This window comes from Phyllobates terribilis, unplaced genomic scaffold (genome assembly GCF_046119375.1).
Source record: "Phyllobates terribilis strain yellow unplaced genomic scaffold, ASM4611937v1 Scaffold_2__4_contigs__length_985480577, whole genome shotgun sequence".
Taxonomy (NCBI): domain Eukaryota; kingdom Metazoa; phylum Chordata; class Amphibia; order Anura; family Dendrobatidae; genus Phyllobates; species Phyllobates terribilis.
Genome location: NW_027362762.1, coordinates 541,669,921 through 541,696,894, shown reverse-complemented (window position 1 = coordinate 541,696,894; position 26,974 = coordinate 541,669,921). Strand labels below are relative to the sequence as shown.

General features: G+C 39.9%; 1 protein-coding gene across 2 annotated transcripts in view; it reads right to left on the bottom strand.

The window, feature by feature from the left end:
• Nucleotides 1–976: 976 nt before the first annotated feature.
• The window catches only part of LOC141220401 (delta-type opioid receptor-like), a 36,650-nt gene continuing 10,652 nt past the window's right edge, over nt 977–26,974 (bottom strand). For both annotated transcript variants that reach the window (XM_073666331.1, XM_073666334.1), the window contains 2 exons: nt 16,810–17,162; nt 977–6,746 (listed from right to left, as the gene is read on the bottom strand). In XM_073666331.1, coding sequence (XP_073522432.1) covers nt 6,214–6,746; nt 16,810–17,162 — 886 coding nt within the window. In that variant the 3' untranslated portion in view covers nt 977–6,213. The remainder of the gene's footprint in view (nt 6,747–16,809; nt 17,163–26,974) is intronic.

Here is a 26,974-nt window from a genome sequence, read left to right as displayed (position 1 = left end):
CAAAGTGGACTTCATGGGAGACGACCAAGGAGAACACCGTTGTTGAAAAAAAAATCATAAAAAAGCCAGACTGGAATTTGCCAAACTACATGTTGACAAGCCACAAAGCTACTGGGAAAATGTCCTATGGACAGATGAGACAAAAATGGAAGTTTTTGGCAGGGCACATCAGATCTATGTTGACAGACGGAAAAATGAAGCATATTAAGAAAAGAACACTGTCCCTACTGTGAAACATGAAGGAGGCTGTGTTATATTCTGGGGCTGCTTTGCTGCATCTGGCACAGGGTGACTTAAATATGTGCAGGGTACAATGAAATCTCAAGACTATCAAGGGATTCTAGAGAGAAATGTGCTGCCCAGTGTCAGACAGCTTGGTCTCAGTCGCAGGTCATGGGTCTTGCAACAGGATAATGACCCAAAACACACAGCTAAAAACACCCAAGAATGGCTAAGAGGAAAACATTGGACTATTCTGAAGTGGCCTTCTATGAGCCCTGACCTAAATCCTATTGAGCATCTTTGGAAAGAGCTGAAACATGCCGTCTGGAAAAAGCAACCTTCAAACACGAGACAACTGGAGCAGTTTGCTCATGAGGAGTGGGCCAAAATACCTGTCGAGAGGTGCAGAAGTCTCATTGACAGTTACAGGAATCGTTTGATTGCAGTGATTGCCTCAAAAGGTTGTTCAACAAAATATTAAGTTAAGAAGAACCATCATTTCTGTCCAGGCCTGTTTCATGAGTTTAATTTTTTTTTAATTCTGTGGAAGCAGGGTTGAAAAGCAATGACTGACTTTCATTTGTTCATTTTCATAGATTTTTAATTTATTATTACTTTTGTCAGATTCAAGGTATTTCTGTGACCATTGTGCGTTTTTCTTTCTTTAAACGAGGGGTACCAACAATTTTGACCATGTGTGTATATTAAATCCGGATCAAGGTGAGAACTCAAGCTGACCGTACTGTGGTTAGTGACATAAAGTACAGAGGGGCAAATGAAGGCAGCAATTTGAACTAAAAGTATATCTATATGAATGTCAAGTACATCACATCAAGTGAAGTCAAGCTGCATAGTATAGTGGTAGGACATAAGCATTGGTCTTAACCACCATTAATATGGTAATAAAATTACCGATTTAATATATGTATGTCTTTATTATTATACTTTTCTCTAATTAATTTTGTATTTTTATATAAGTGGCAAATATACTTTATGACTCCTTGGTTTGTAGGATTGCTTTAATATGAAGAACATGGCATTGTGTGAGACTGGCTCTATTATTTATTTATTTTACTCACTTATATAGCGCCATTTATTCCTCGGCACTTTACAGACATTATGGGCACTGTCCCCATTGGGGCTCACAATCTACATTCCCTATCAGTATGTCTTTGTTGTGTGGAAGAAACCGGAGAACCCGGAGGAAACCCATGCAAACACAGGGAGAACATACAAACTCCTTGTAGATGTTGTCCTTGGTGGGATTTGAACCCAGGACCCCAGCACTGCAAGGCTGCAGAAGCTGCCTTATAACATTTATCCTTCTTATTATTGATAGCAATAATAATATTTTGAGCGATTGAATGAATTTGAGCAAAAATAGTACAGTATAAGCTGTAGTGTATGTCTTCCTTTGAAAGGAATGTTTGACTTTAGAACAATGACATAGTACAACAGCCTACCTGAAATCACATTGAATGAAAATAAGAATTATATACGTTATATGCAAAATCAAGGTTGGTTTCTGTAAACTTTTTTCATATTTAACAGTGGCCATAAGAGATGAACACATTTTTTGTCCAATCTGAGTTTCAGTCATTAAAATACACTGGGGCAGGGTTAAGCTTTACTATTTGCAAATTGAGGAAAATTAAAGGCAAATGAATGGTCATTGTATTATTTCAACTGGTGAATCTGTGAAATGGCAAATCAGATGAATTGGTGTGTATCAAGCATAAAAGTTTGCTCATCTGTAGTGGAATTATTTTCTGTCTTGTGTCCACCAAAAATGTTAGAAGTTCTCTTTTATAGCTTTTCTATAAATATATTGATATAGAATATAAAAATATATGTATATTATTGTGATTTCTATATAAGACAATATATTACACAAGTGATCTTAAATAGAGTGTTATATTTATTCAGTATAGATGGCACACAATTAAGGTTTAACTTCCATTTGCAGAGTAATAATGACATTTAGTCAGAAAACTAATTTTAAAGGTGCAAAAATGGAATCTACAACTTTTTGATTTTGTTAGCAGCTTTTAAAGTGAATAATGACTTCAGTAGGAAGGGGAGGAGAAAAAAGAGAAAATAAGCCTATTTCCCTGATAAAGATATATTACTAAGTATTCTTTGTCTTACTTATGTTGTTTTACATACAATGTATATTTTAAGAAGTATTTGATAAGAGAGTACTTCTATAAGCAAACATACGAAACTTTGTAACATATCTTTATTAGAGAAATTAGCGTCTTTCTCTATTCATGAGCTGCTTTTTATCCTCCTCCTGCCTTCTGAGCTCATCATGCACGTTATCAGGCAAAATCCATTTACAACCACTCATTGAAGTCTATGGAGAAGGGAAGAAAGAGGAGGAGTAGAGTGATAATGGCAGGAAGGCTCACAGATGGTGCGTCTGCTTTCTAGAAGTGTTTTACCTCATCCGAGTGCTAGACTGCTCAGAACTGTTTGGTTGCTGATGGTGACAGATACCTAGGGAGCTGGACATCCTTGTGCATACCTCCCTATTTCTCATAGACTTGAATGAGCAGCCACCTCCCTGTTTATTTCTCCCTCAGATGTCTCTACCACTAGCAGCTTGGCCAAGCAGAATAGGGGAAAGTCTCCGGATGGGTCCCTCACCAAACCACCAGGTAAAAGGTGATAATACTCCCAGTTGTACAGATTGTTCAATGATTATACAGTATATTAATTTACTCATTCAAAAATAACATTAGATTAAAATATTTCAAGATATTGTAATTGTACATACTTACTATGGCTATGATGGCTAATATGAGCAGTAGCATTGTACCTACTGCGGGTATAAGGACTGAGCTACTGAACATGTCTGATCACCAGCACTTTACCTAGTTGTGGAAATTCTGAGAGGGGACACCAGGGTGGGGCCAATACAAGTATGCAACAGCAATATTTAACCACTGTAAGCATTTTTTAAATTTATTTAATTTGTAAGACAACCCCTTCAAGATGGAACAAAAAGATGCAGAAAATGTTTTATATTCACTGATGCCAGTATCTTTCCAATTATTGATAATTGGTTTGGATATGTTTACTATGATGAATAGTGATATCATACAACATGTAAATGTCCTTGTCATGCATTTATCAGAAACTTAAATAAAATCTTTACATAATTTTTCTTTTTACATAAGTAAGTCAGTCAGTATTCTTCCATAACTATTTGTATAGGCATCGGATAAAAAATGTCTCATTAGAAGTAGATATTTCTCTATAAAATATGTTTTTATGTTAAATAAATTTTTTTAGTCTTTTCAAATGTACATATTTTATAAAGATAATTTTAAAAGAAATCAAATATTATATATATTTTTTAATAATATAGAATAATATACCAATGTTTTAGGGATTGACAAAGGAAAAAAGTTGTATAAAAGTTTATTTCTACTTTTATGGGAGTCTACCGATCTTTGGAATAATTACCCATTTGAATTGTGTCTAGGTGAGCCCATGTACTGTCTATATGATGTATGCCTATAAGAATCAACTTGTAGCTTCCTTAACAGGAGTCTGTCACCACTAAAATGCATTTTAAATGGGCTATACAGTGATTTAGTTGACTCAGCCCCTATAAAACCATCCTAGCACTGTACCTGTTACTGGTACAGTGCCTAAGAAAATAGCTTTTAATTTGTATGCAAATGAGCAGGCTTCCATGCTCCCTTGGCATGGCCATGAGTTTGGTGCACCGTTATGCCTTCTCATTTGCATATTAGGGGTCTTCCCCTGCCCTGCTTCTGTTGTTCGCTTCCCATGGCTATCACTGTCTGAATGCTGCTGGCTTGTGTGCTACTGTGCACGCATGCAGTGTCCTGGTGCGCTCTCCTCACAGTTTACTCTCTTCTGACGTGACTACTGCACTTCCGGGTGTATTAGTGTAGCGAATGGCGTCACAAGAAAGGAGAATGAAAGGAGAATGCACCCGGCTACTGTATGAGCCGGTGGGCACAGCCGGTGCGCATGAGCACACACAGGCAGCATTCTAACAGCGCTCGCTCTGGGAAATGAGCACTGTCAATTAGTAGTGGGAGACTGCTCCTAATTAGTGTTGAGCGCATTTGTTCATTGTTCGGCAGATGTTATCTGCGTAACAGTGTGGCAAATCAGGGATGTTCATGGGCGGAGACGATTTTTTTTTTTTGGCGCGAACAAGCCGGAACCCTGAACACGAACCCGAATTTGAAATGCCGAACAAATTCTCTCAACACTACTCCTAATATGCAAATGAAGAGGTGTATTGGTGCACCAAACTCTGGCCGCGCCAAGGGTGCATGGAAGCCTCTTCATTTGCATAAAATGTAAAAGTTATTTTTTTAGGAACTGTACCAGTAACAGGTAAAGTGCTGGTATGGTTTTAATAGGGGCTATATCTTCCCCTACAACATTGAATAGTCCATTTAAAATGCATTTTTTAATTATTGTATTTTGACCTTTTACAGTAGCGCTGGAAGCACTAGCTCATATACATGTGTCTAGATCCCCAACTGAAGTACAGTCAAAGCAAAATATTCTGACAATCAGGCAACGTATATGAATCCAGATATACTGCTTTATCTCAAAACTATCCTTTTGTCACTTTATTTTCATATATCTTTCATATAAATGTAACTGTGTCCATGTTTTTTAAAAGCCCTTTGCTGCTACTTTGATCAGCAAGCAAATATACTGCAGATGGTAGAATAGCAAGCTAGTTTTGGTCTCTTTTTCTTAAGGTTGTACATAGCTAAACCACATTGATCATTTAGGAACCTGATTTATATAGAAGTTATTTACAGTTTATTTTGGCGTGTGTAAGATATGAAAAAGCAAAGTTGCTTTACTTCCATAGATTTAAATGCACTCTGTAAGGTTTTATACAAAGTATATGCAGTCATTGTTGTCAAGGTACCATAACATCATCAAATGTCAGTAGATATTGCAAATATATGTGTGTATGTACTGGAAATATACACAAATTATAGCATCTCTATATACATAAACAAGCACCAACATATCCAAAGAATATCCCTTTAAGGGACACAATACAGATCACCAAGTACCAGACCTTAGTAATCAAACCTAGTGTTATACTTTTCTTACAAAACACCTTAAAAGTGTCCTCTGTAAACCTATGGACGATAAAGATCTATCATTTGACATATCTCAATATTCCAACTTTTTTTTTTATACAGACTTGTATGGCAGACAGTCTTCAGATTTCTGAAAAGTTTTTTTTTTTATTCATCAAATGGCCATCTTTGTTTCTAAAGTTGATTATTGCTTCTTTTCTGAGAAATCATTGGATATGTGCCCCAAACCTGATGAACTTACTGTACTGTTTTTATCTTATGATTTGTCAAACATGCACTTCTTCATTGTCTGGCTTCCAGTGTTCTCCTTGAAATATGGCAAACGTAGCAGGCTTATGTTAATTGTAATGGACAAACACATGACGAAATCCATTGTCTTTTCTTATACTGTACAAGTCATAAGCAATATGAAATATTAAATAATCTTTCTCTTTGTAGCTATGGAAAATATACACTACACTAAAACGAAATGAGGGTCATTAGACCAAACATTACCACTAGACCCAAAAATTAGGTTTCTCTTTATTCAGAAAGCCAGGTAAGTTCAACAAATAGTTTTCAACTTTTGGAAGATTCATAGGTATCGATATCCATAGTACCCAGAGATTTAGTCCCCCAGCTGCAACACATATCTTAGTCACTTAGGATCCATTTGTGGAAGGTTTGATTGTCAAAACTATTGGTAGTCGTATTCAGTTCCAAGGACAATGGATCTGTGTAATATGACAGCCTAGTACTCAAGAGAACTTTTTTCAGAAATAACCAGTGATCCTTCCTGCTAAAATTCTGTCGTACTAGTAACCTGAGTAACTTCTGAGTTTAGATCTTCTCCCCTTCGACCTCGGGATCCTCTCCTTCGGCCATCCATGTCTAGTCATACCGGCTTGTCTGGTGCATGTGACTGAGCACAGGTAGACACTTGATCACGGGTGGTGTTACGGGCTCGGCTGAAGCTGCTCTGCTCAGAATGGGATCGGAAGGGAAGGCAGAATTCTCTGAAGCATCTCTTAAAGTTTTCATCTAAGAAGGCATAGAGAACTGGATTCAAACTACTATTGGTGTATCCCAAGGCAATACAAAAATGCCAGCTGGCTATCACATAGGGGTTCTTTTTGTCAATTTCCACCATTGTCCACACAATTACAAATATATGGATGGGTGTCCAGCAGATGATAAATGCAGCCACCACAACTAAAACCATACGGGTTATGCGTCTAAGGTTACGATCTTTCTCTCTTGAGCCAGACAGAAGGCGAACACTACGAAGTCGGAGAATCATCAAACCATAGCATACTGTGATCACCATGACTGGCACCACAAAAGCGAAAATGAAGACACAGATTTTAGTAACAGTATCCCAGTACCAGTCTGGGCGAGGAAACTGAAGAGTACAAACAACTGCGCCAGCTGTAAAGAGTAAGGAAAACAATATTAATGCAGTAATATTAGTGGTATATTGTACCGATTGTAGAAAAAAGCAATGCTATGAAAAAGTTCTCAGTTTCCTTCAAAATATATCCTGTTATTGCAGAAGGGTCACTCTGTATTGGTTCTTTATAAAAGGAACATGCATAAACACACATAACGCAGTGTCTGAATGATTACTGCAAAATATCTGTATCACTCAGGTGAAAGAGTAACTGCTCACTTAATAATGGTTACACTAACTTTAGTAGCAGCAATTCCAAAATAATTGACCTCTATATATTCTTTTGTGTTATTAATAAATTTTAACTGTACCATGAAAGTAGGAGAGGAGATATATATAGTCATTTTACCGCTTCTAATCATTTTAATCTGTAAATTGTTACAAAGTGATTTCCAAGGCTCTTGAACACTGTTGAACTATAATGGGATTCATCACCTAAGTGAGAATACATTGAAAAATGTTAAATACTATAACAAATGACTGGCCTGACAGATTTACCGCAAGGTAATGGCAACAACTCACAATTTCTGTGACTTCACAATAAAAAACACATATCTTGTGCTAGTCCAACATTTACAAAAAACTCAATTGGAACACATAATGGAGAAATCAATTTTGGATAATATTCAATGCACAGATGAGTAGGAGTCTGGTCCACTCCATTGCCAAAGTGTCTGATACCAAAGCTACAGTACTACATCATTTCACAGTAAGACTATCATATCAATTTGTGATGGAAGTGTGAGTGCATAAGATTCATCCCTTTAATTGTGCAGACTCACTACATGGACAATTGAAGCAATTAGCCTTGTACTATGCTTCATTTGAAACTAGCACCATATAAATCAGATTGAGACCCAATCCTGCCAGACATCCTATTGCATCCTTGTAAGTGTTTGAGCTACTAAAGTCTATGGGAGTTATGGAGCTGAGTCAGCAACTCAGACTTCTAAAAAGAGCCACACAGATGTAGTGTATATGGTATATAGGTCAGCTATTAGATGAAGTGTGTAGAAAATAAGATTTAAATTAATAAAATCCTTATACTCACCTGTCCTAAGTGTCCCCCGGTGTAATCCTCTGACCGCTGACGCCGATGAGCTGCTCCAGCGAGCAGGGCCTGGAGCTGCGCTCAGTGAGTGACAGGACACCGCTCCTGAGCTCAGCTCCGGGGCCCACTCGCTGGAGCGGCTCATTTCCCCCGGCTTCTCGGCGTCAGCGGTCAGAGGATTACCGCGGGAGACACTTAGGACAGGTGAGTATAAGGATTTTATTATTTAAATCCTATTTTTACACAGGGACACTGCGGGAGCAGACACTGCTACCCTCATCATTGTCCCTGCTGGTGCTGATCGCAACGCCGGCAGGAACCATGATGAGGACAGCGTTCAGCACCCAGCGCTTGGGAACAGCGCTAACTGTTCACTGATTCCCAGGCACCGGTACGTGTGATCCTGATGCGGCACACGGTTGCCACACGTGTGACACACACGGACACACGGGACATGGATATCTCCGGTACCGGAAATATATGGACGTGTGAAACCGGCCTTACAGAAAGTCTGTGAGCATCCAAGGCCTAATTGACAATTGGGTGTTACCATTTTTCATTGTTAATAGTTTGTGTCCTTACACAGTCTGATGCTGATGGCGATAAATGTATATTAATTAAAAAAAGCTGAGCAAAAAAATAGCGCAAAAATAGGGTCTTATCCAGTAAAAATTATCAAAGATAGTATCAACATATGCTGACCTGATCCAAGGTTGTATGGCTGCTGCAGATCCATGGGTGATTTCAACAAAGAAACATAGAAAAAAATGGAAAGTTTATGGTCTAAATCCGCGTTACCAGACGCCAGAGATAATATAAAATATTTTTTTTTTTTTCTACGCGTTTCGAAGTGTAACCCATTTCTTCTTTAGGAAACAACAACATTTATTACTGTATTTTTTGGACTAGAAGACGCACTGGACCATAAGAAGCACCTGGATTTTAAAGGAGGAAAATAGAAAAAAAAATATTGGTCATGACGCACTGTTATGGGTGGGGATCTGCTACTGACACTGCTATAGGGGTAATGTTCCCCAATTCTGTACTAATATCTCTCATCCTGGTATATACAGTACAGACCAAAAGTTTGGACACACCTTCTCATTTAAAGATTTTTTTGTATTTTCATGACTATGAAAATTGTACATTCACACTGAAGGCATCAAATCTATGAATTAACACATGTGGAATTATATACTTAAAAAAAAGTGTGAAACAACTGAAAATATGTCTTATATTATAGGTTCTTCAAAGTAGCCACCTTTTTCTTTGATGACTGCTTTGCACACTCTTGGCATTCTCTTGATGAGCTTCAACAGTTGTTGTTGCCTTCTCACCAAGCTGCTTGCCTATTGTCCCGTTGCCCATCCCGTGCAGGTCTTCAATTTTGTCCCTGATGTCCTTAGATAGTTCTTAGGTCCTGGCCATGGTAGAGAGGTAAGAGTGTGATTGAGTGTGTAGACAGGTGTCTTTTATACAGATAACGAGTTCAACCAGGTGCAATTAAGCTCAGATCTGTGAGCCAGAATTCTTGCTAGTTGGTAGGTGATCAAATACTTATTTCATGCAATAAAATGCAATTAAATTATTTAAAAATCATACAATGTGATTTTCTGTTTTTTATTTTTAGATTCTGTCTCTCACAGTTGAAGTGTACCTACAATAAAAATTACAGACCTCTCCGTTCTTTATAGGTGGGTATTTAATACTAATTTCCCTCACTGTGTGTGTGTATATTATTATTATTATTTTTTTCTTTTGAAACACACCCTATGAACTCTGACACATCACACACTATCATGAGTCTCCTTTGGCGCCCTTCGTCCATATAAACCTCTGTAAACTCTGTGTATGCATGTTTCCAGAAGAAGAAATGGGTTACACTTGGAAACGCATATAAAAATTAAAAAAAAATAAAAAATGTTATTTTCCAGGACGTCCCTCCTGACAGCACCATCAGGAGGTCGTCCTTCATATCCTTGATAGGGACAGGAAACACACATGAGGTTAAAAGGCCCCTCCCTCCACCCTCACTCCAGTGTTTTTCCTGTCCCTATCAGGGACGGACACAGAAGAGGTTACATACCGGGAGCAGGAGTTCCTGAAGCCGGGCGCAGGAAGATCGGGCCGGGGTCCTCGCTCTCCTCCCCTCCCTCCTGCCAGGGTTCGGAGTCTGACACCCCGCTGAATCGAGGGGTCCCTCAGCCTTTGTTCCGGTGGGAGTGGAACCATCTTCCCCGCAAAGGGGGCTCTTGGTTCCGGCTGCTGCAGCCCTGCATACTCCAGCGTGTGCAAGATGGCGGAGACGGCACTTCCGGTTACAGAGGGAGCGATACGCGAACCTCTAGGAACCGGCGTGCGTTCCACGGTGGAACGCACTTCCAGAAAATTTGAAAAAAATGGCGCCAAACTAAAAATTAAAGGAGAAACGCCCTTTTTTCTGATGATTCAGATGGAAGACAGGTGAGATCTATTTAAGGGGGGATGGGACTAAGGTCATCAGTCAACCAGCACCCCAGCAATGGCAGATGAAACCACTGGTCGTTCTGACACTCTGACTGAGCCTCCAGCCCAAGTAAGTTTACTGGGTACTTCTTTTCTTCTCACCTCATTCCCATTGGTATACGATAGTAAAAGTCTTGTGCTCCTTGTCTTTTTAGGACAAGGAGACACCTAAAAAAGACTCAATGACATCAGCTCATAAGAAAAGGAGATGCGCCATCTGTAACAAGAAACAACCGGATACATATGGAAAACAGTTATGCTCTACCTGTATTGCAAAAATTGTCAAAGAAGAACATTCCTCCTTCATGTCAGACTTAAGAGCCATAGTAAGAGAGGAAGTGCAGAGTACTGTCACAGACTTAGTCGTTCCACAAGTTCCTCAGGGTGCGCCCCGTCTCAAGAGGCCACATCAGGAGCTGGAGTCCAGTTCTAGGGAAGAAGAGTTGTCGGATTTTTCTGCCCCCGATCAGGACAGGGAAGATTCTATCATTAACCCTCCAGAAGAGAAGAAAAAATATCTCTTCTCCTGGGAAGATACCGATACACTGTTAACTGCAGTAAGAAACACTATGCAGATAGAAGACACTTACCAACCATCATCAGTGCAGGATGAGATGTTTGGGGGGTTGAGAACCCGCAGGAATAAGGTTATTCCCGTGAATAATCACATTAAGGCAATGATTCTGGAAAAGTGGGAGGACACAGAGAAGAAGCTAATAATTCCCAGAAGCTTCAGAACTCGCCTACCATTCGAACCAGAAGATATAAAATTATGGGAGGAAACCCCAAAAATTGATATCCCGATTGCCAGGGTAGCGAAAAAAACATCCATCCCGTTTGAGGATTCATCATCTCTAAAGGATGCAATGGATAGGAAAGCAGACAGTCTCCTTAAAAAGACCTGGGAAACATCTGCAGCAATAATAAAAGTCAATATCGCATCCACTTCAGTTGCAAGATCCATGAGTATATGGCTGGAACAACTGGAAGACCAACTGAGGAGGAAGACATCCAGAGAGGAGATCCTCGACTCTATTCCACTACTTAAGATGGCAACAGGGTTCGTCGCCGATGCCTCGGCAGAATCAATAAGATTTGCTGCTCGGAATGGGGCCCTTTCTACTGTATACAGAAGAGCAATATGGCTAAAAACCTGGGTCAGATGACAGTCATTCTAAAAGTAAATTATGTGCCATTCCCTTTTCAGGCCTCCGGGTGTTTGGTCCAGTACTGGATGAAATACTGGAGAAGGCCTCAGATGAAAAAAAGGGTTTTGCGGAGGAGAAACCTAAGAAGGTGTCCTCCTTTCGAAAACCTCGTTACCAGCAAAAGCCAGAATATTCCGGGAAAGGGAAGTCAGGTAGATGGAGCTACCAGAAGGGAGGTATCTCGAGGAATCCCCTTCCCTCTACAAGTGCTAACACACGTAGAAGATGACGCCAGGAAAGTGGGAGGAAGACTCCAACTTTTCTATGGAGCTTGGATGAAGATTACCAACAGCCCATGGATTCTCCAGTCTATCGCAGAGGGCTACAAGATAGAATTTGGACAGATTCCGCAGGGAAGGTTTCACCTGACAACAACCCATTCCGCCCAGGTCTCCAAAAGGCGGCTAACAGACTTGAGGAAACTAATAAAATCGGGAGCAGTAATACCAGTACCAAAAGCAGAACAGTTCCTGGGCTTTTACTCTGGTCTTTTTTCAATAAAGAAACCCGGGGGTGATTATCGCACAATAATAAATCTGAAATCTCTAAACAAATCAGTCGTTTACAAAAAATTCAAAATGGAATCAATCAGGTCGACAATTCCCTTAATCGGACACAACCTGGTGATGTGTACAATAGATCTCAAAGAGGCTTATTATCATGTCCCAATTCACCGCCACAGTCAAAAATTCCTACGGTTTGCTCTAAAAGAAGGAGACACCATTCTACATTACCAGTTTACTTGTCTTCCGTTTGGCCTATCTTCAGCTCCACGTATCTTTACCAAACTGATGGCCGAAGTTATGGCGTTCCTCAGGGAACAAGGAATATTAATTATTCAGTATCTAGACGACTTCCTGGTATTGGCAGACTCTCCACAGCAGCTAAAGACTAACCTAACATCAACCATCCTGACCCTGAAAAATTTAGGATGGATTATAAACTGGGAAAAATCGCATCTTGTACCAGAAAGAAGAAAGATTTTTTTGGGAATCCTTCTAGACTCAGAACAACAAATGTCCTTTCTGCTGGAAAAGAAACAGACAGAGCTCAGCGTCAGGATCAAGAAATTCATGAGGAACACAGAAGTTAACATTCGGGAATGTATGAAAATCCTGGGTCTCATGACAGCTTCCATACCGGGAGTCAGGTGGAGCCAATTCCATTCAAGAAAGTTGCAACAACAAATTCTATCAACCTGGAATCGGAAAATGGTCGATCTGGACAAAAAGGTTTCCTTATCAAAGGTAACCAAGAGATCATTGACTTGGTATACCTCCAAAGCCAACCTACAGGAAGGAGTCATGTGGAGTTTGACCCCATTCATGACTCTCACTACCGATGCGAGCAGCAGAGGCTGGGGGGCTCACGTAAACGATCAATATTTACAAGGTACCTGGCGAACGCAGGATCGTCCCAGATCATCAAATCTAAGAGAGCTTCAGGCCGTTTGGGAGGCGTTGAAAAAGGGTCAAAAACATCTAAAAGGTCAACATGTCAGAGTATTAACAGACAACATGACATCAGTAGCCTTCCTCAAACATCAGGGAGGTCCTCGTCACCACCTTCTACAATCCTTGGCGGGCAAAATCTTCCAGTGGGCAGAAAGTTCGGTCCTTTCAATATCTGCAGTACATCTAATGGGCTCTCAAAATACAGTAGCAGACTTCCTCAGTCGATAAACTGTTCTACAGTCAGAATGGGAATTGAACTGGGAGGTGTTTCATCAGGTAACACATCGATGGGGCATTCCACAATGGGATCTTTTCGCTACTCGGGGGCAGGAAAATTCTTCTCCCTCAATCCGGAAGACAGACCAGAAGGGATAGATGCGTTATCTCAGAAATGGAACATGGATCTAGCATATGCATTCCCTCCTATACCCTTGATACCGTGGGTGCTAAAGAAGATTCAGGAAGACCGAGCCAGGGTGATAATAATCCTACCTTTCTGGCCCAAGAGAAGTTGGTTCCCCTTACTGAAGAAAATGGCCCTGGAGGATCCAATAATCCTTCCGGAGAGGCAGGACTTGCTGTTTCAGCGCCCGATATTCCATCCCGATGTGAAATTTCTCCAGCTTTCGGCATGGACCCTGAAAGGCAGATCCTGAGATCTAGAGGCCTATCAGACGCAGTAATCTTAACCATGCAAAATAGTAGGAAACCGGTAACATCGGCTAGCTATACAAAAATCTGGAAGAGATTCTGTTTACAGTACCAAACAGCATCTGAGAGTTCCGTTCCAGACTTCCCCAAAATATTAGAATTCTTGCAGACAGGGTTTTAAAAAGGTCTATGGCCCAGCACATTAAAAGTACAAATCGCTGCATTGAGTGCTTTCATGGATTACCCACTAGCTCACCATCCATTGGTAGAAAGATTTGTTAAGGCTACAACAAGGTTAAGACCAACAATTAAAACCCATATCCCACCATGGGACTTGAATATGGTCCTAAAGAGCCTATGCAACAAACCCTTCGAGCCTCTCATAGAATCAAACATAAAATTCCTCTCACTTAAGACAGTGTTCCTAGTCGCAATAACCACAGCGAGGAGGATAGGGGAAATTCAAGCATTCTCAATCAGAGACCCATACTTGAAATGCCTAGACGATTGTATTATCCTAAGGTAGACCCAGCTTTTTTGCCAAAAGTAGTTACCCCTTTCCATATGAATCAGGAGGTAGTTCTACCCTCTTTTTGTCAGGACTATAAGAATGATCAGGAACTAACTTTCCACTCACTTGATGTCAGGAGAGTAGTTCTACAATACCTAGAGGTCACGAAGGACTGGCGTATAGATTCCAATCTATTTATACAGTTTGGGGGAAAAAATAGGGGGAAAAAAGCAACAAAATCTACATTAGCAAGATGGGTCAGATCAGTAATTAGTCTAGCCTATTTAGCCGAGGGGAAGTCCCCTCCAGAAAATATTAGAGCCCATTCTACCAGAGTTATGTCCTTATCATGGGCAGAAAGAGCAGGGGCGTCTGTGGACCAGATCTGCAGAGCGGCAACCTGGACAAATCTGAACACCTTCTGTAAACATTATAAATTGGACATTCTATCAGGCCAAAAGATGGCCTTCGGAAGGAAGGTCCTCCAGGCAGTGGACCCCACCTAAATGTATACTCTGGTATTCTCCTGATGGTGCTGTCAGGAGGGACGTCCTGGAAAATAGGCATTAGACATACTGGTAATAGGGTTTCCAGGAGTCCATCATGACAGCACCCATTATATTCCCTCCCTAAATATTCCTAAACGGCTATGTGAAATTAACATAGATTGTTGAAAGGCAAATAAAATAGAGTTGCATCCATCCTGGTGTGGTACTTGGAAAATCACTGGAGTGAGGGTGGAGGGAGGGGCCTTTTAACCTCTTGTGTGTTTCCTGTACCTATCAAGGATATGAAGGACGACCTCCTGATGGTGCTGTCATGAGGGACTCCAGGAAACCCTATTACCGGTAGGTCTAATGCCTACTTTATATTATCCCCAGCATTTGACATTTCTTCATCAGCTGGCAGCGTGGATATAGACCACAAACTTTCCATTTTTCTCTATGATGAATGTACATTGTCTGACTGTATAGAGACGCAGCCCCTTAACAAGAGAGATGATAACATTTATTCATATATTTATACTTGAAATAATAGAGGAACAGCACAATGTTGAGTTCGAAGAAAACATGTTTCAGGCTTTGTACCCACTATGCGTTTTCTAAGTGTTTCTGCAGCGGCAATTCCGCTGCAGAAATGCTTAAAAAATACTTGGTAGAAGGTCTGCCATGTTCCCCAATGATAATCTGCATATGCTGTGCACATGCTGCGGAAATTTTGGCTGAGGATTAGCATTGCTGAAAAATCCGCAGCACTACCAATTATTTTGCGGAAGTGCGGCGTTTTCGCTGCCATTGACTTGCATTGGAACGCATGGAATCCGCATCACTGCATCTGTACATGCGCATTCCATGCGTTTCAATGTGCAGATGGTACCTGGGTTTGGAGAAGATGAGACTCTCCTCTGGACCCGGGTACCACAGTACCCGTAAAAAAAAAAGAATAAAATAAAAAATAAATATTATACTTAACTTCTGATGTCCCCCATTGTCCTTGTCTAGGCTTGCCGGCAGCTCGCTGTAGACTAAAATAACCTGCGGTGACGTCATTTAGTCATGTGACGGGTTATGCGACCGCTGACGTCGGCAGGTACTTTAATCTACCGTGAGCTGCTGGCAACCAAGACAAGGACACCGGGGGCCATCAGAAGGTAAATATAGATTTATTTTTTTATTTTTTACCATTCTTTCGGTCACACTATATAAATCCATGCCGTTTGCATGGATTTATATAGTGTGACCAAGTTGTCAAGCTCTTTCCAAATGATGCTAAAATCGCTTGGAAAGCGCTTGTCAACCCGCATGCGGAAATGCATGTGAAGAAAGCTTCACTTCCGCTTGTCCCTGGCAGGAAAAATGCATGTACAATCCGCATGTACAATCCACATGTACAATCCGCATGTACAATCCGCATGTACAATCCGCATGTACAATCCGTATGCGTTTTTTCTGCCAGGGAGATGCAGAAATACTCAGGAAAAATCCGGAGCATTTCTGCATCATGGGCACATAGAATCATACTTTTTGGGGTGAACATGGATTTACTGAAACGGACATGTCAGCAGGACAGACAGGACTTCTATTTGCTATATATTCTGCCTCTGACTGATCAGTACTATCTGATATACTGGTATCTATCCATTATATGGTCACTGTATGTTGGTATTATTGGTTATAGTGGTGTAATTGTATAATTCAATCCTGCATTAGCCTATGCTTTGGTATGACATTGTACTGTATATGTCTAATTTAGCTCTTGCCGAAAAACATCCCTAGTCCAATGAAAAATATAGTTTAAGGTTGGGGCCCTGAATCAGATAAATCGTAATACCCTAGGCACCCGAGTCTAACACTATTCCTCATTTCCAAATATGTGTGAATGATATTAACAACTAGTTTAATATTCAGTGTTCTTTTAGCTTAGTGCATCTTTATCTGTACTGTGAAAAGGTCATGCCATGCTTATGCATAATAAATGGCTGCAAAATAACACTTGAACGGTAGCTGTTTCTTGAACCGCATAACCATTTACTTAGAAAAGGCCAGTGATTCACAATCTTCTGAGTCACTCTAATTCCTATAGTGCCTACATCTTTGTGTAACACTTATTTCTTAGCTTCTAGGTAATATATATAGGACATAATTCCTCGCACCCACTTACCTTTATTTGTCCTGGTAACTGCCATAACCATAATGGGCACCCCGATAACAGATGATAAAATCCAGATGCATACATTTATAGCTTTTGCCTTAGATGGGGTGCGAAAGTCCAGAGCACGTACAGGGTGGCAGACGGCAATGTAGCGATCAACACTCATCATAGTTAAGGTAAAAATACTGGTAAACATGTTGTAGTAGTCTATTGACAGAACTATCTTGCAGAGGATTTCTCCAAATGGCCACGTCTCCATAAGGTACTTGGCACTCTGGAAAGGTAAGGTACTAGTAGCTAGGGCATCTGCCAACGCCAAATTGAAGATGTAAATGTTGGTGGCTGTCTTCATTTTGGTGTATCTATAAGATATAAGGAGATTGAACATCTGGGTAATACGCTACATTATTAACACTTCAAGTTGACTCATCGGAGCAAGCAAAATATTAGAGTACAGAAATGGACACAATTGCTTTTTGATTATGTACTATTTATAGTATTGCTGTCTTCTTATGAAGCAAAGCGTTACTTGGTTGCCCCCATGCACCTCCCACGTTTGTGCCCCTGGTTGCCAAACAACTACCTTCTTTGTTGCAGAATACACTAAATGTCCCATCTATATCATTAATTGGTTACAAGTACTGCAATCAAGCCAATTTTACTGTATAGATGCATTTCCTAAGCTTTTTGTATTACTGCAATTGTGAGAATATAGAATTGTGACTAAGCTCATATTAAACATAATGGGTCAGAGTTGCTATAACTGTTGCACAAAATTCCAGCATGCAAAATTTTTTAGGCGCAAGATACTAGTATAAAATATACCATCAAAGAGGTAGTGTTAAAAAAAACAGAGTCTGTGTGCCAATGATGTGCCAGATCATTCAAAAAGCTTGCACTGGTCACTGTGATAGCAAATTTTCTGACTGCCTCATATATGTTTAAAGGGAATCTGTCAGCAGGATCATTCAATCAACCCTCCTAAACCATCTATATGGACATGTAGGCCATAGAAAATTGAATAAAATGATACCTTGATATCTGTGATCCAATGCCTTAAAAATCCACATTTTTCTTAATATGTAAATGAGCTGTTAAGATCTATGGACAGGACACAGATCTGCATGAGGATCTGCCTCCAAAGCCTGTGTGTGTTATCAATGTGGGACATGTAGATCAGAAGAGCAGACTGTCATTCATTACATGTCTCACACTGCAAATGTCCCCTTTCACTTTGAATAGGCAGATTGCCTGGCCCATAGATCTTAACAGCCCATTTACATGTTAAGAAAAACGTGGATTTCTAAGGAAGACATTGGATCACAGATATCAAGATATTATTAAGTCAGTTTTCTTTCTTTGACCTACATGTCAGTATAGATGGCTTATGAGGATAGGTCCTACTGACAGATTCCCTTTAATGCTGTCTACCTCAGTCTTCTCCCTGCCTGCAGTTGCTGATATCACATGAGGACAAGGGGTACTATTATCATTTGTTGATGATTGAGTCTTATACTTTGTGCAGCGATATGGACTATGTTGATGTCATGTACATTTTGAGAAAAAAATAGTGCGCTTTTTTTATTTGTATTAAAATGTGATTATGGTTATGATATATACTATATATGTCTTAGAAAGTTTTTTCATAGCCAATATATTCTGCAATAAAGTTCAGTGATATAATTCTGGTTCTAGCATCCACACAATACTAGTATCTATAGTCGATGTCCAAAAAAATCTCATACACATTTCCACTGTGGGCAGACATAAGTTAAATGTAAGCAGCATAGCATTGTATTTGCTGACCTTTGCCCAAGAGAAACACGTTTGTATGACAGGCAACCTCTACTACTGATCCCCCTGGCTTGTTCGCTGAGGTGAACCACGTACTGATGAGCTCATAAGCAATAATTTGTATTTAGAACATGGCAAACTGCAGTCTCCATGGAAAACCTTAGACAACAAGTACTTTACAATTAATCCATTTACTGCACTAGATTTTGAAGAAAACTATTTAAAATGAGAAGTGTAAGAAGGGTGGACGACAATGCCCCATTTTCTATAGACTTGGCCCTGTCTACAAGAATATAAAGGTACAAATACAGTTATATGAAAAAGTTTGGGCACCCCTATTAATCTTAAGCTTAATGTTTTATAAAAATTGGTGTTTTTGCAACAGCTATTTCAGTTTGATATATGTAATAACTGTTGGACACAGTAATGTTTCTGCCTTGAAATGAGGTTTATTGTACTAACAGAAAATGTGCAATCTGCATTCAAACAAAATTTGACAGGTGCATAAGTATGGGCACCCTTATCATTTTCTTGTTTTAAATACTCCTACCTACTTTTTACTGACTTACTAAAGCACTTTTTTTGGTTTTGTAACCTCATTGAGCTTTGAACTTCAGAGCCAGGTGTATGCAATCATGAGAAAAGCTACTTAAAGTGGCCACTTGCAAGTTGTTCTCCTGTTTGAATCTCCTCTGAAGAGTGGCATCATGGGCTCCTCAAAACAACTGTCAAATGATCTGAAAACAAAGATTATTCAACATAGTTGTTCAGGGGAAGGATACAAAAAGCTGTCTCAGAGATTTAACCTGTCAGTTTCCACTGTGAGGAACATAGTAAGGAAATGGAAGAACACAGGGACAGTTCTTGTTAAGGCCAGAAGTGGCCGGCCAAGAAAAACATCAGAAAGGCAGAGAAGAAGAATGGTGAGATCAGTCAAGGACAATCCTCAGACCACCTCCAGAGAGCTGCAGCATCAACTTGCTGCAGATGGTGTCACTGTGCATCGGTCAACTATACAACGCACTTTGCACAAGGAGAAGCTGTATGGGAGAGTGATGCGAAAGAAGCCGTTTCTGCAAGCACGCCACAAACCGAGTCGGCTGAGGTATGCAAAAGCACATTTGGAGAAGCCAATTTCTTTTTGGAAGAAGGTCCTGTGGACTGATGAAACCAAGATTGAGTTGTTTGGTCATACAAAAAGGCGTTATGCATGGCGGCAAAAAAACACAACATTCCAAGAAAAACACTTGTTACCCACAGTAAAATTTGTTGGAGGTTCCATCATGCTTTGGGGCTGTGTGGCCAATGCCGGCACCGGGAATCTTGTTAAAGTTGAGGGACGCATGGATTCCACTCAGTATCAGCAGATTCTTGACAATAATGTTCAAGAATCAGTGATAAAGTTGAAGTTACGCAGGGGATGAATCTTTCAGCAAGACAATGATCCAAAACACCGCTCCAAATCTACTCAGGCATTCATGCAGAGGAACAATTACAATGTTCTGGAATGGCCATCCCAGTCCCCAGACCTGAATATCATTGAACATCTGTGGGATCATTTGAAGAGGGCTGTCCATGCTCGGCGACCAACAAACTTAACTGAACTGGAATTGTTTTGTAAAGAGGAATGGTCACAAATACCTTCATCCAGGATCCAGGAGATCATTAAAAGCTACAGGAAGCGACTAGAGGCTGTTATTTTTGCAAAAGGAGGATCTACTAAATATTAATGTCACTTTTTTGGTGAGGTGCCCATACTTATGCACCTGTCAAATTTTGTTTGAATGCAGATTGCACATTTTCTGTTAGTACAATAAACCTCATTTCAAGGCAGAAACATTACTGTGTCCAACAGTTATTACATATATCAAACTGAAATAGCTGTTACAAAAACACCAATTTTTATAAAACATTAAGCTTAAGATTAATAGGGGTGTCCAAACTTTTTAATATAACTGTATTAAAGTCAGAGGATAAAGCACTGGAGCTAGTGTCATTTGTCTGTGTAGTGAGGGGAATTGGTGATTCCTGGAAGCTGAATATAGCAGGTCCAATCTCCAGCCCTGCTGTAACCACAGAAATCCATTTGTTGTGTTTTTGTTACAGTTCTGTGGCGGTCCCTGTTTTCCTTCGGCTAGGCCTCGTTTTAGTGCTCATGACTGTGTCTAATTGGGCTTCCGGTCATGGAGCTAAAAGTCACTAGTGTCAGGAGAATTGCCTTTGTACGAATCAATAAAAAGCCCAAGAATGCAGAAAACGTTATGCAGGGTAATGTAGCGAAGACATGCCTGTAGATCTGTAGATTCATTCTGCTTCTCCTGGTGCATATTACATCCCACATTCATTATTCATTAGCCAGTCCTGATTTCTAGGAAAGAAAGCAGATTGCACTGATTGTCATTGTTTTCTAATATTTGCAGGACATATTGCACCTCCTACTTGTGCTGAATTCAGTAATATTGCCTTGCATAATCTGTCCTCTTTATTTAGCATATGTACTGTATTCTGGAGGCTTTCTCATCACATAGACAGGTGCAGCTCTCCAGAAACGTAGTAGTGGTAAAGAGGCGTAACTGAATTCTCATTGGCCCTGCTGCAAAACGTCAGCTTGAGCCCCCCTTCTCCCACATAATCTCACTTTACCGCCAGCCGTGGTCTGTCTGCGGCTTTCAGCTCCTAAGTAACCCATCAATGCAACACTGGCATTTAGGAGCATTCCTAGAGTCTTAATAGATCAGTGGTCCAGGACTCAAGAAATACACCCCCAGAAAAATAGCACAAGTGAAGTCTTCTCTATCTGGACCCAGACTCTCATCTTGCTGCTAGATCCAATGGATCACAAAGTAATAATGTCTCCACATGTAATAATATCCGTATACTAATTATTTACCATTGTGCCCACAAAGTAATACTTTCTCTATGTGCCTCCCCTCAAGGTAATAGTGAGACCCTCGCTATACCTCCAAAGATATAGTCCCCCTCTGTGCCCCAGCTTTGGTCCTTGTGTTTTTTAAGTTGTCTCCATTTTGACTCAGGTCACATTCTCAGTTTTCCCTTTCTTTTGTGTGTAATACTCCATTGATGTCAGCAGAGTGGCCGCATGCAGGTGTAATCTGTTCCCCATTGGGCAAGGCATCGCAGCTGCTCTTCCTGCATGTGATTGCTGATGGCTGTGACTATGCTCCGCCGCACCAATGGTGTCTATGCACAAATAAAAGAGGGAGTGGAGGCATAGGCATAATGCGAACATACTGCTGGGAATTCTGTGGCTGGAACGAGTCACAGTGGGCAATACTCGCCATGTAAGTGGATATTGGCCCATTCCCATAGTAAGCCTTTGGCACTTACAGAGAGCTTCTTTATAGGTAAGGACTTGAGCGAGGGACCCTAATCTATGATGTTCATATATCAAAATTGGGTATAGGAACATGGGTTGTCTTAATGTGTCCATCATTAATAAATATATTCCAGCCACTTAGGCAGATGTTGCTGGCTATTAGATGTAGTGTAGCCAGAAATGTTGTCTCTAACTTGCGTGGTTTGGATATTTTTCTTTCCTTTAGTTGGTTTCTATAACTTCACATTTCCTTGCTCAGTGCCATATAAATGAAAGGTCTTTCCTGGTGTGATATAAAAATTGCAACATATGCTATGAGCCAATTAGGTGTCTTGGAGGCTGCTCCTCCTCCTTTCTCCTCATGTTGCTTAAGAAACTGCAGCTGCATCCCCCTCCTTCCCTCTCTACTAATTATTATTTTGTGCTACACAGAATGTTTTAGTTATTGAGAAAACAGCATGCAGGTAGAAAAGCTGTGAAAAAATGCCACAAATATGGTAATAAGCAAAAAAAAGCATGTACGGACATGACAGAAATGATTATGGGTAATGGTGTTGCAAAAGGTTAGGCTCTTAGTGACTCTTGAGTATCTTCAATCTTTTGCCCTCTCACTCACTCTGTCTCTCTCTGTTCATCCATTTATCTCACTTCTGTATATTTCATGGAAATATGTATCTGACAAAATCTGTAAGCTAGGAAAAAGAATAATAGGAAAAAACGGATTATGAAAGCCTGCTATGGATAGGTGTGCCTTGCCTCTTCCAGTGACTTTCATAAACCGAAACATATTTTTTTCCTTTTTCACAATAAAATGGAGTTTAAAAGTGATGTAATGCAAACTATTCTTTTCAAGTGCTCTGTGATCTATTGCCTTGTAGATAAATGGTGCACACTTTCCAGTCTAGATATCAGTACTGTAGCTTGCTTTTCTGTGTCACCTTAGTTTTGATTGAAATTGCGCATGTTTCTGTATAATAATGACCTTCACGCTTTTTTCCACCTTGCCTTATCGCATGATCTCAGGGCAATTGCTGCTAGAAGCAAAGTGATACTACTGTTTGTAGGAGGTTTTGCTGGAGATGCTATTACTTCACACGTGAATATGGTATTTGTTATACTTTGTAGTAGAAAATGTAAGGACAGTGAAGTAAAGGCACCCCTGTTTAATATTCTTGCAGTAAAGCTTAGAGGAGTAGTGCATTTCTCTGTGTTGTCCATCTATAAATGTTGCATATATTTTATTGCTTCACAAACTAGAATTCCAAGATCGCCTGTTTTGGACTAGTTAAAGCCATAGCCAGATAATCCAAGAAGAGCGTCTGCTGCTGAGCGTCATGGCAGGTTTATAGAGAGGGTGGGCGCAATCTTCTCCACTAAATACTGGAGCTTTATACTAATAGTGATGTAAGCGCTGCTAGAAGAATAGTGGATTAGGCTAGTGTTTGGCCATCTCTAGATCCCTGGAGTGCTGGAGTCTGACTCTGTGACATTAATACCGGCTGATCAGAATTTTACTAGTGAGCATCTTGTGCCCACAGGCTCCTGAGTTGTAAATGTAATTTTGGTTATGATATGTGATTTTGACTACGGCAGGCAAAGTAAAAAAGGAAGCAGTGATGCCATTATCCTCCTGCCTCATGGGTGAGTGGTAAGTCAAGGCCCAGAGAGATTTTGTGGATCTACTCTAATGTAAAAACTGTATAAAATAGTAAGTTTGGTGAGGACAAAACAAGCTATGTTCAAAAAAGGGGATCTAGTATATGGGCATTTTATGGCATTCCATAAGTACTTGTATGATGCTATATAATATGTACCATATGGCACTATTATGGCATTAAAGGGCATGTGTCAGCCAGTTTGTGCTATGTAATCCGAGAGCAGCATGATGTAGGGGCTAAGACCCTGATTCCAGCAATGTGTCACTTACTGGACTGTGTGTTGCTGTTTCAATAAAATCAGTGTTTTAGTAGCAGGAGGGTCACTACAGAACTAGTTGTATCGTGCCTGCTAGTCCACTCATCTGTGTAACCCTTCCCAACCACTGATTAACAGCTCAATGTACAGTGTACACATTCAGTGGTGTGGGTGGGGTTATACATGGCTCAGCATTCCGAGCACTGCTAGATCTGCAATAGAGAAAACCGCGATTGTATCAAAATGACAGCATACAAACAAGGAAGGGCCACATTGCTGGAATCAGGGTCTCTGCCCCTAAATAATGCTGCTCTCAGATTACATAGCAAAAACCTAGTGACAGATTCCCTTTAACATACTCTATATATTGTCATAATGCAGAATTCAATTGTAGTGAACATGTAAATGTACATATGGCTGTATGAATTTGGAAAGTGTTTGTGTATTTGACTACACTCCCTTGGGTTCTTAATTGTGGCTATTCTGAGGTGGAGGAGGCCCACTATTTTTCCAGTGCCCTTAATTCAGCTCTGCATATTTTAAGTGGAAATGAGTACAACCCCAAAGCAAGGGGACTGCTGTCAGTGGAGAAACAGACAAATGTCATGTAGAATTTTAGGTTGAAACGTTTTGCAACTTTTTTTAACCTCTTCCTGTTACATCTAATTTTCGTCTTTACGCTTTCATTCCTTAATCTCCTTCTGCTTTAACTTTTTTATTTTTATATCCACAGACACATGGGAGTTTGCTTTTTTGCTGGACAAGTTATAATTTTCATAACTTTCATAACATTTACTTATTCATTTTACTACAAAATGTACTGGAAAACAGGAAAAAAATTCCAAGTATGGTGAAATTACAAAAAAAAACACGCAATTCCGACATAGTTTTTTTGGGTTTTGTTTTTATGACATTCATTGTGCAGTAACATGATCTGGCATCAAGATTCTCCGAGTCAGTGTGATAACAAGGGTACCATATTTGTTCAGTTTTTTTTATTATTTTCATGGTACACATTTTTGCTTATGTTGCCATTTTCTGAGCCCCATAACGTTTTCATTTTTCGGTCTATGGTGCTGTGTGATTGCTTGTTTTTTTCGGGGCGAGCAGATGGTTTTTATTGACACAATTTTAATATAGACAAGAAGTTTTGACAGCTTCATATTTTTTTTAAAAGAAACTGAATTTTGCTGTTTTTTGCATTTTTTTCTTACATTTTATATGTTTATCGGTCAGGTTAATTTTACATTTTGACAGATCTGACTTTAATGAACATAGTGATACCAAATCTATGTACTTTTTTTAAATTTTTTTTACATTTTTTCATAATTTTATTTTTAATTGGAACAGAGGGGGGATTTGGATTTTATGATTTATTTTTTTATATTTTTTTGCGTTTTACTGTATTTGTTAGTTGGGGACTTGCAACCTGCAGTTTGAACGCTTGTACTATATGCAGCAATGCTACAGTATTGCTGTATACCGTATATTAAAAATCTGCAGCAGACCCCAGGCTGTCATAACAACCCACTGGAGCTCATGAGGGGGCGATGGGTGTGGGGAATGGCGAGACCCCTTACTAGTGCACTGTAAATGCATCTGTCACAGATTGACAGGTTAACAGAGGCCGATCTTGGCTGTGTATTGCAGCCATTGTCTGTTGGGTATGGGGTGGGCTCAGCCTTTGAGCTCTCACCATACACCTGCATACAAAAAAATGTACATTAGGGCTGTCATCCTGTATTGAAACTTAATGTGCTTTCATGTGTTCAATGTCAAAATGTGAGGTAAAAAATCATAATAAAAAAAATATACAGTAGCGTGTAAAAGTTTGGGCACCACTGGTCAAAATTACTGTTACTGTGAACAGTTAAGCAAGTTGAAGATGAAATGATCTCTAAAAGGCCTAAAGTTACAGATGACACATTTCCTTTGTATTTTAGGCACAAAAATATATTATCATCTTTTACATTTTAAAAATTACAAAAAGGAAAATGGGCCAATGCAAAAGTTTGGGCACCCTTGGACATTTGTGTGATCATATAACTTTGACCAAGGTTTCAGACCTTAATTAGCCTGTTAGGGTTATGGCTTGTTCACTATCATCATTATGAAAGGCCAGGTGATGCACATTTCCCAGCTTTATAAAAACCCAGCCTCCTCTAACCTCGTGCCAAAAAATAGCAGCCATGGGTTCTTCTAAGCAGCTGCCTAGCACTCTGAAAATGAAAATGGTGGGGGCCCACAAAGCAGGAGTAGGCTATAAGATACCAAAGCATTTTCAAGTTGCCCTTTCCTCAGTTCAAAATGTAATTAAGAAATGGCAGCTAACAGGAACAGTGGAGGTCAAGATAAGTTCTGGAAGACCAAGCAAATTTTAAGTGAGAGTTGCTCGTAGGATTGGTGGAGAGGCAAATCAGAACCCCCGCTTCACTGCAAAAGACCTTTAGAAAGATTTAGCAGACTCTGGAGTTGAGGTACATTGTTCTACTGTTCAGAGACACCAGCACAAATATGGCCTTCACGGAAGAGTCATGAGAAGTAAACCTCTCCTGCATCCTCAACATAAAATTCAGCATCAGAAGTATGCAAAACAACATCTAAACAAGCCTGATACATTTTGGAAACAAGTCCTGTGGACCGATGAGGTTAACATAGAACTCTTTTGTCACAATATTCAAAGATATGTGTGAAGAAAAAATGGCACAGAATTTTAGGAAAAGAACATCTCACCAACCATTAAGTATGGGGGTGGTTCAATCATGCTTTGGTGTTGTTTTGCAGCCAATGGCGCAGGGAAAATTTCACGGGTAGAAGGAAGAATGGATTCAATGAAATTTCAACAAATTCTTAATGCAAACATAATACCATCTGTTAAAAAAGCTGAAAGTTGAAAAGAGGATGGCTTCTACTAATGGATAAGGATCCTAAACATGTCAAAATCCACAATGGACTACCACAAACAGCGCAAGCTGAAGGTTTTACAATGGCCTCACAGTCACCTGATCTGAACATCATTGAAAATTTGTGGCTAGAACTCAAAATAGCAGTGAATGCAAGACGACCCAGGAATCTCACAGAATATTCCAAAGGAAAATGAATGAATAAATGAATGAATAAATGAATGAA